The sequence below is a fragment of the Hirundo rustica genome, chromosome 13 (genome assembly GCF_015227805.2).
Source record: "Hirundo rustica isolate bHirRus1 chromosome 13, bHirRus1.pri.v3, whole genome shotgun sequence".
In the NCBI taxonomy this organism is placed as follows: domain Eukaryota; kingdom Metazoa; phylum Chordata; class Aves; order Passeriformes; family Hirundinidae; genus Hirundo; species Hirundo rustica.
In genome coordinates, this window is record NC_053462.1 from 19,374,436 (window position 1) to 19,384,153 (window position 9,718).

Sequence of the window (9,718 nt, forward strand, 5' to 3'; positions counted from 1 at the left end):
GCCCAAAGGTTCCCGACCTTGAGCTGCGCCTAACGTGGACCAGAGCCGTGCCTAACGTAGATTAGACCAGAGCTGTGCCTAACATGGACTAGACCAGAACTGTGCCTAACATAGACTAGACCAGAGCCGTGCCTAAAGTAGACCAGAGCCATGCCTAACGTAGACTAGACCAGAGCTGCGCCTAATGTAGACCAGAGTCATGCCTAATGTAGACTAGAGCCGCGCCTAACATAGATTAGAGCTGTGCCTAACGTGTCCTGCTGGCCCCAGGCTGAGCCTGGCCACTCCCGCCGCCCTCTCGGTGTTTGGAGCTTCCTTGGAAGCTGAGAATTCCCGCTTTTAGGGGTGCTCCGGGATGGCCACACTCTGCTCTAGCTGTGGGTGTCCTCATGTTTTCCCCTGGTGTTTCCCTCTTTTTTTCCCTGGTGTTTCCCTTTCCCTTTTTCCCTGGTGTTTCCCTTTCCCTTTTTCCCTGGTGTTTCCCTTTTTTTTTTTTTCCCCTGGTGTTTCCCTTTTTTTTTTTCCCCTGGTGTTTCCTTTTTTTTTCCCCTGGGGTTTCCCTGTCCCTTTTCTCTGGCCTTTCCCTTTCCCTGGCCTTTCCCTTTCCCAGTGTCTCCCTTTTCCTCTCCCTCACCTATCCTCCAATCCCTCCTGCAATTTCCCAGCTTCCAAGGTGCTGTGGGAGTTTGTCCTGCCTGGAAATACTCCGTGGATAAACCTCTCTGTGCGCCTCAGCTTTAACTCTTCCCTAATTCCCGTGAAAGCGGGAGCTCTGATTCCATGAATAGTTTGGCTCCTGATGGTGTCTCCAGGATTCAATCCAGGAGCGCTTGAGGGAAACAGAGCAGGACAATCCCTCGGGGTGGAGCTGTGGATTTGGAAATCTGGGAGGGGCTTTCCCAGACCTGAGGAGACCTAATGGAATTAGATTGGACAACACTGGGAGGGAAAAAAAACAAACCAAGAAATAGGAATTGGCCTGGAATATTCCATAATTTGGTGCCAAGCTCTTGGTGGTGCCTTCAGGATCCAACCCAAGGACCAAACCTTCGCCTTTCCCACACACCCATCCCATCCAATCCCATCTCATCCATTCCCGGTGCCCTTTCCCTGTTCCCATTCCTGTCATTCCCAGAGTGCTCCGGAGTTCCCATTCCCCGTTCATCCCTTTCCGGAGCGTTCCGGCGGCTCCGCTGCAGGCGTGCGGCGTTCCCGCAGCGCCAGGGAGCGCTGGGTGGATCCCCGGCCCCATTCCCAGTTCCCATTCCCGTCATTCCAGAGCGTTCCGGCGGCTCCGCTGCGGGCGCGGCGTTCCCGGAGCACTGGGTGGATCCCCGGCTCCATTCCCAGTTTCCCATTCCCCGTTTCCATTCCAGAGCATTCCGGCGGCTCCGCTGCAGGCACGGCGTTCCCGCAGCGCCAGGGAGTGCTGGGTGGATCACTGGCCCCATTCTCCGTTTCCCATTCCCCGTTCCCGCTGCCCATTCCCAGTTCCCTGTTCCCATTCCCGGTGACCATTCCCATTCTCCCATTCCCAGAGCGTTCCGGCGGCTCCGCTGCAGGCGTGCAGCGTTCCCGCAGCTCCGGGGAGCGCTGGGTGGATCCCCGGCCCCATTCCCAGTTTCCCATTCCCCGTTCCCGGCCCCATTCCCCGTTTCCCATTCCCCGTTTCCATTCCCAGAGCGTTCCGGCGGCTCCGCTGCGGGCGCGGAGTTCCCACAGCGCCGGGGAGCGCTGGGTGGATCCCCGGCCCCATTCCCAGTTCCCATTCCCCGTTTCCATTCCCAGAGCGTTCCGGCGGCTCCGCTGCGGGCGCGGCGTTCCCGCAGCGCCGGGGAGCGCTGGGTGGATCCCCGGCCCCATTCCCAGTTTCCCATTCCCCGTTCCCGGTGCCCATTCCCAGTTCCCTGTTCCCATTCCCAGTTTCCCATTCCCCGTTTCCATTCCCAGAGCGTTCTGGCGGCTCCACTGCGGGCGCGGCGTTCCCGCAGCGCCGGGGAGCGCTGGGTGGATCACCGGCCCCATTCCCAGTTTCCCATTCCCATTCCCATCATTCCAGAGCGTTCCGGCGGCTCTGCTGCGGGCGTGGCGTTCCCGCAGCGCCGGGGAGCGCTGGGTGGATCACCGGCCCCATTCCCCATTCCCAGTTCCCTGTTCCCATTCCCAGTTTCCCATTCCCCGTTCCCGGTGCCCATTCCCAGTTCCCTGTTCCCATTCCCAGTTTCCCATTCCCCGTTTCCATTCCGGGGAGCGCTGGGTGGATCCCCGGCCCCATTCCCAGTTTCCCATTCCCCGTTTCCATTCCCAGAGCGTTCCGGCGGCTCCGCTGCGGGCGCGGCGTTCCCGCAGCGCCGGGGAGCGCTGGGTGGATCACCGGCCCCATTCCCAGTTTCCCATTCCCCGTTCCCGGTGCCCATTCCCAGTTTCCCATTCCCCGTTCCCGGTGCCCATTCTCAGTTCCCTGTTCCCATTCCCAGTTTCCCATTCCCATTCTCCCATTCCCAGAGCGCTCCGGCGGCTCCGCTGCGGGCGCGGCGTTCCCGCAGCGCCGGGGAGCGCTGGGTGGATCACTGGCCCCATTCCCAGGGCCCATTCCCAGTTCCATGTTCCCATTCCCAGTGCCCATTCCCATTCTCCCATTCCCAGAGCGTTCCGGCGGCTCTGCTGCGGGCGTGTGGCGTTCCCGCAGCGCCGGGGAGCGCTGGGTGGATCCCCGGCCCCATTCCCAGTTTCCCATTCCCGCTGCCCATTCCCAGTTCCCTGTTCCCATTCCCAGTTTCCCATTCCCCGTTTCCATTCCCAGAGCGTTCCGGCGGCTCCGCTGCGGGCGCGGCGTTCCCGCAGCGCCGGGGAGCGCTGGGTGGATCACCGGCCGGCGTCGCACGTTCCGACGGAGACGCTGCTCCAGCCGCGCCTGCCGCGCGCCGTCACGGTGGAGGCGCCCAGCGAGCGCGCGCTGTCCCGCTGCGACCGCTACCTGCTGACGCACCAGGAGCTCGCCTCCGACGGGGAGATACGCACCAAGCTCATCAAGGTGCGATCCCGGGAACGTCGGGAATCCCGGGAATGTCGCCGTTGGGATCGCCGAAGTGTTCGTTAAAAGTTGCCCCGGGAGTTTCCCGGACGTGGCGCCGGGGGCAAGGTTGGGGGGGTGTGGTGCGAGGTTGAGATCCAGAGCGAGGTCATCAAGGTGACCTCGGGAATTCTGGGAATGTCGGGAATCCTGGGAATGTTGGGTTGGGATCGCTGAAATTTCGTTAAAATTACCCCAGGAGTTTCTGGATGTGGGTGGGGGCAAGGTTGAGATCCAGAATTCCGGACTGGGGACAAGGTTGAGATCCAGAGCGAGGTCATCAAGGTGACCCTCGGGAATCCTGGGAATGTCGCGTTAGGATCTCCAAAATGTAGTTAAAGTTACCCAAGGAATTCCTGGATGTGGGTGGGGTCAAGGTTGAGATCCAGACCAAGCTCATCTGGGTGACCTTGGGAATCCTGGGAATGTCAGGAATCCTGGGAATGTCGCGTTGGGATCTCCGAAATATCATTAAAGTTATCCCAGGAGTTTCCCAGATGTGGGTGGGGGCAAGGTTGAGATCCAGAATTCCAGACTGGGGACAAGGTTGAGATCCAGAATTCCGGACTGGGGACAAGGTTGAGATCCAGAGCGAGGTCATCAAGGTGACCCTGGGAATCCCGGGAATGTCGCGTTAGGATCTCCAAAATGTAGTTAAAGTTACCCAAGGAATTCCTTGGGTATGTGGGTGGGGGCAAGGTTGAGATCCAGACCAAGCTCATCTGGGTGACCTTGGGAATCCTGGGAATGTCAGGAATCCTGGGAATGTCGCGTTGGGATCTCCGAAATGTCATTAAAGTTATCCCAGGAGTTTCCCGGATGTGGGTGGGGACAAGGTTGAGATCCAGAATTCCGGACTGGGGACAAGGTTGAGATCCAGAGCGAGGTCATCAAGGTGACCCTGGGAATCCCGGGAATGTCGCGTTGGAATAGCCGAAATGTAGTTAAAGTTACCCCAGGAGTTTCTGGATGTGGGTGGGGTCAAGGTTGAGATCCAGAATTCCAGACTGGGGACAAGCTTGAGGTCCAGAGCGAGCTCATCGAGGTGGCCTCGGGAATGTTGGGAGTCTTGGGAATGTTGCATTGGGGTGGCTGAAATTTGCTTTGGAGTTTTCACGGTCGGGTTCCGTGACTGTGGGGTTCCATGATTTGCGTGAATCCAATGATTTATGGGATTCCATGGTTTATGGGATTCCATGGTTTGTGAATCCTGTGGTTTATGGAATTCCATGATTTGTGTGGATCCCCACGGTTTTTGGGATCCCACGATTTGTTCATTTTCCTGTGGGGGAAAAAGGCAACAATCCATCGGCAGTGAAGTGGGAGGAGCTTCTTTGGGCTGGAATTCCGGGACGACTCCCGGTGCCGTTCCTGTCCCAATCCCGCTTTTCCTTGTCCTGTTCCCATTCCAGGGGGACGTTTTCAAGACCCGGGGCGGGGGCCAGGCCGTGCAGTTCACGGACATCGAGACCCTCAAGCAGGAATCTCCCACCGGGTGAGTCCAGCTTCCGGAATCCCGGAATTCCCAACGCTCCACTTCCTGGAACCTTTCATTTGATCTTCCGGAATCCCGGAATTCCCAAAATTCCAGTTGGGAAACCTTTCATTTGAGGTTCTGGAATTCCCAGTGTTCCACTGATGGAACCCTTCGTTTGAGTTTCTGGAATTCTGGAATTCCCAACGTTCTACTCCTGGAAGTTTTCATTTGAGCTTCCGGAATTCTACAATTCCCAAAATTCCAGTTGTGAAACCTTTCATTTGAGGTTCTGGAATCCTGGAATTCCCAAGGTTCCAATGGTGAAACCTTTCATTTGAGCTTCTGGAATCCTGGAATTCCCAAAATTCCAATTGTGGAACCTTTGGTTTGAGCTTCCGGAATTCCCAAGGTTCCACTGATGGAACCTTTCATTTTTGAGGTCCTGGAATTCTGCAGTTCCCAAAATTCCAATTGTGAAGCCTTTGGTTTGAGCTTCCGGAGTTCTGGAATTCCCAAGGATTCCAATGATGGAACCTTTCGTTTGAGCTTCTGGAATCCTGGAATTCCTGATGCGCGCCCGGGAACCTCTTCCGGGCCGGGTGATCCAACGGGAAAATCCCATAAACTCGGAGGAATTCACGGACGCTGGAGCTGCTGGATCCAAGATTTTCCGAGGAAGAAGAAGGAGTGTTTCCGGCGGCGGATTCCCCGAGGTTCGTGCTGTAATTCCGTCCATTCCCATTCCAGGCGGAAGCGCCGCTCGTCGCCTCCCGATCCCGACCCCGCCCAGGACGCCGCCGACTCGGAATGGACGGACGTGGAGACCAGGGTGAGCCGGGAATGTCGCCCTGGATCCCGGAATTCCGGGATGGGTCGGGAGGGAACTTCAGCTCATCCCCATCCTTCCGCCCCGGGCACTTCCCGCTATCCCGGCTTGGCCTCGGACGCTCCGGGACACAGGGATTTGGGAATGGCGGGAAGCGGCGGATCCTGACTTTGGTGTGTTCCCAGTGTTCCGTGGCCGTGGAGATGAGGGCGGGATCGGCGCTGGGACCGGCATTCCAGCACCACGCCCAGCCCAAGTGAGTGCTCCCGGAATTCCTTCCCAGAAAACTTCGGGAATGTTCCCCCTCCGCCCTTCCCGCTTCGGGTTCGCATTCCCAGCTGGAATAGCGGGAATTCCCTGGATTCCCCGCTCCTGCTCGCGTTATCCATGGGGAAAATCCCAATTCCTCGGGACTTGGAAAGTTCCAATTCCTCGGGGCTCCGGTTCCCTGTGGGAAGAGGGAATCGCGGTGGAATTCCTGCTGAAATTCCAACTGCGGAATTCTGGAACCGCTGCGGAGGCGTGGAGAATTCCCTCTTCCCAAATTGTTAGTAAGACGTCCCTGGGAATTCCAGCTCCACGCCCAGCCCAAGGAATGTTTTTCCCAACAGCTTCCAAACTTTGGGAACGTTTTCCCTCCCAACTTTGCCGCCCTTCCCACTTTGGGTTCGTGTTCCTGACTGGAATAGGGGCGGGAATGGCAGCGGGAATTCCCTGGATTCCCTCTCCTGCCCCTTGAACCTCCTGCTCGCGTTATCCATTGGGAAATCCCAATTCCCTGTGGGAAAAGGGAATTGAGGGTTTGGAATCCGACCTCTTCTGCCGCTCCTGCTGCCTGAGAATCCGAGGAAAAGACCGGAACTTTTGGAGTTTCCTTGGATTAAAAGTTGGAATTTTTTAGGAGGCGTTTGGGGTTCGGGAGCGCAGAAGCCTGGGAATGGGGGATCGGCTGCTCCCGAAATTCCCCTGGATGAATCCTGAACGTTCTCTGTGGCTCTTTCCCCTTGCAGGCGCAGGAAACCCTGAATATTCCCTGCTGGAATCCCGGATTTTCCCAGCCTGAGGAATTCTCCGCTGCCACCGCTCCTCAGGAGCTGCTTTGTGCTCGTTCCCAAAAGCTTTTTTAGGGAAGCCGGGAAACGATTCCATGGGGTGACGATCCCAAAGAAGTTCTGGGTGGATCTGTCCTTTCCCGTAGATTTAGGGACATCCTAAAGCTCCCTCTGGAATTCCAAATGGGGCTGGATCCTCATGGCCTTTTCCCTCCGAGGTTTTTCCAGTTTTTTTTTTCCCGGTTTTTTTTGGGTTTGTTTTTTTTTTTTTGTCAGTCTCAAATCCATCTTTTCCGAGGTCGTTCCCTCTCTTTTGGGCGATCCAACCGCTGCTATTCCAGCACTTTAAGGGTGGTTTGTGGCCGTTCCCGATTTTTTTGTTTGTTTGTTTTAACCCGGAACCGGGAAAAACTCCGGGAATTCCGGGATTTCTTCCCGGCAAGAATGAATTTGGGGTATTTAAGGTGTCGCCGAGCTGTCAGAACGTTCCGGAGTAGCCACCAGAAAATCCCGGGAGCGGTGGGAATTCTCATCCCGCCTGCCTCGGGGCTGGGAGGGGACGATGGGATGTTTTCCATGTGGGAATGGGGGTGGGAAAATCGGGATTTCCTCACGGCTCGGGCGGGAATTGTCTCTCTCTCTCTCACTCTCTGTGTCCCTGCCAAGGTGTTCAATAAAATCCTTTTATTCCCAACCCCCTCTTCCTGCTTTTCAGGGAATTCCGAGGGGAATTCCATTTGCAGAAAGTCGGGATCGGAGGTGTGGGGTTTGTTTGGGATGTTAAATCCCGGGATTTGCTTGGATCCCGAGCTGGGGTCAGGACAGTTTTGTCCTTGGGTCTGCAGAGGGAATTTGGGAACCTTTTGGGAAGGGTTTCCTCGATCCGAAGGGTTCCAGCCCATGGAAAAGCTTTTCTTCCCAAAGTTTGGAATCCTCCGATCCCGGAACGGTTTGGATTGGGATTGGAAGTGATTTTAAAGCTCATCCCAAGGGCAGGGATTCTTCCCTCCATCCCAGATTGCTCCAAGATGGGATTGGACATTCCAGGGATCCTTGGGCAGCCGCAGCTCCTCTGGGAATTCCAGCCCAGCCGGGAATTCCTTCCCAATCTCCCATCCATGCCTGGGAATCCATTCCCTGTGTCCTGCCCCTCCAGCCCTTATCCCAAATCCCGCTCCTGGGGCTCCTCCAGGCCCTGGAAGAGGCTCTGAGGATTCCCTGGATCCTTCCCTTCTCCAGGTGAACATTCCCAGCTCTCCCAGCCTGGCTCCTCTGGAATTTCTCCAGGTGCTTCCCCTGCTGGGATTCCCGAGCTCCGCAGGAATAAAGGCAGAGCTTTTCCCGGAATTCCGGGAAATCCAGCGGCAGCTCTCGCCTGGATCCATGGGAAGCAGCTCCCAGGGAGCGCCGCTAGATGGGGCGGGAAAACCACGGGAACGGCGGCGCTTCCCTGTCCTGGGGTAGGGAATAACTCCTTGGAAAATCCCAGCTCCCGTCCCTGCTCTTCCTGCTTCCCTGTAAAGGGATTGGGATTGGGAAAACCACGGGAACGGCCGCGCTTCCCTGCACCGGGATATAGGGAATGTGATTCCTTGGAAAATCCCAGCTCCCATCCCTGCTCCTGCTACTCTCCCATGAGAAGATTGGGAATGAGGTCGGGTTTGGGATTGGGATAACCACGGGAATGGCATCACTTCCTGAGCTTTTCCCATCGGGAATCCTTGGAAAATCCCAGCCTGGGCAGTTTCCCTGCTCCCAAACCTCTTCCTGCCCCCGTGGGAGGATTGGGATCGGGATAACCACTGGAAATGATGGGAAACTCCGGGAATGGCTCGTGTCCGTGGGATTTAATGAGCTCAGCGATCATTAACGAGGAGCCGCCCTTGGATTTGGATTCCGTTATCCCGGTGACAGGAGAAATCTGGGAATTCTGAACTGGCTCCCTGGGATCTGTTCCCTTGGATTTGATAATTTTATTTTTGTAATTTTTTTTTAGTGTGGGGTTTGCTTATTTGGGGTTTTTTTTAGTTCTTATTTTAATTTATTGAATTATTTTTATTCTTATTTTAAATTTATTTTAAACTTTTTATTTTTTTTTATCTTTAATTTTTTGTTCTTATTTTAATTCTTCTAATTTCTATTTCATTTCTATTTCATTTCTATTTCATTTCTATTTCATTTCTATTTCATTTCTATTTCATTTTATTTTATTTTATTTTATTTTATTTTATTTTATTTTATTTTATTTTATTTTATTTTATTTTATTTTATTCTATTTCCCTCCAATCCCCCGGCCCACAGGGAGAGGTTGGAGTTGGAGACTTTGGATTTGCGGCTCCAGGCTCTCCTCCAACTTTTTCCAGGCCCATCCTGGTCCCGACCCCTTTAATTCCAGGGAAATTATCCCGTTTTTCCCAAACCAGCTTTATCAGGACAAAGTGGGCAGCAAAATCCAAGCGATTATCCCAAAAAAATTCAATCCCTGGAGCTCCGGGATTGCAGCGAGCGCTTTATCCATGAGGTGTCAGTGTGACACCGGGATTCCCATCCCGTTTTCCAGGGCTGTCAATCCATGGAAAACCCTTGGATCAGCTCATCCCCAGCTCGCGCCATTCCCTTTTCCATGCACGGGGGGAAGGTTGGATCCCATTCCCGGCGTGCCTCTTCCCACATCCGCATCCCAAATTTCCATCCCACCGGTTCCTGTCTGCATCCCGAAATTTCGGCTGGGAACGATCTTTCCCTCATCCCGGGGGGGAAAAAAAGCGGGAAAAAGGATTTCCCTGGAAAGGGAGCTGGGACAGGACACGGGGGATGGAAAAGGAGATTTAGCCGGGATATTGGGAAGGGATTCCCAGAGAACCTGGGACTGCCTTGGGATCCCTGGAATGTTCCAGGCAGGGTTGGATGGGGATTGGAGCGGCCTGGGATAATGGGATGGGATTAAATCCCTTCCCACCCGCAGCATTCCATGACATTCCCATCCATGGATTTGGCCACAATGTCCTTGAAATCCCTTTAAATGTCCTGGAGCTGCTGGGAATGATTTCCACATCCCAGCCAAGCCTCCCTTTCCCAGAATTCCAATTTTTTACTAAAATCCCATCCCCAACCTTCATTCCACCAGCCTTCATTCCAAACGGGATTTCTTTAAGATCCCATCCCAAACCTTCATTCCCATAGGATTTCTCCCTAAATGTCACCATCCCGGTTTTTCCTGCATTCCCTGGACTCTTGGGAAGCAGCTGGAGCCATCCCGGTGTTGATTCCCAGAAATAATCCTAACGGGA

General features: G+C 54.9%; 1 protein-coding gene across 1 annotated transcript in view; it reads left to right on the plus strand.

Moving 5' to 3' along the window:
* KIF23 (kinesin family member 23) overlaps window positions 1–7,122 on the plus strand; it is a 35,778-nt gene extending 28,656 nt beyond the window's left edge. Inside the window, exons 20-24 of the mRNA XM_040077303.1 lie at window positions 2,804–3,034; window positions 4,486–4,568; window positions 5,298–5,379; window positions 5,562–5,632; window positions 6,387–7,122. Coding sequence (XP_039933237.1) covers window positions 2,804–3,034; window positions 4,486–4,568; window positions 5,298–5,379; window positions 5,562–5,632; window positions 6,387–6,402 — 483 coding nt within the window. The 3' untranslated portion in view covers window positions 6,403–7,122. The remainder of the gene's footprint in view (window positions 1–2,803; window positions 3,035–4,485; window positions 4,569–5,297; window positions 5,380–5,561; window positions 5,633–6,386) is intronic.
* The last annotated feature ends 2,596 nt before the right edge of the window (window positions 7,123–9,718 follow it).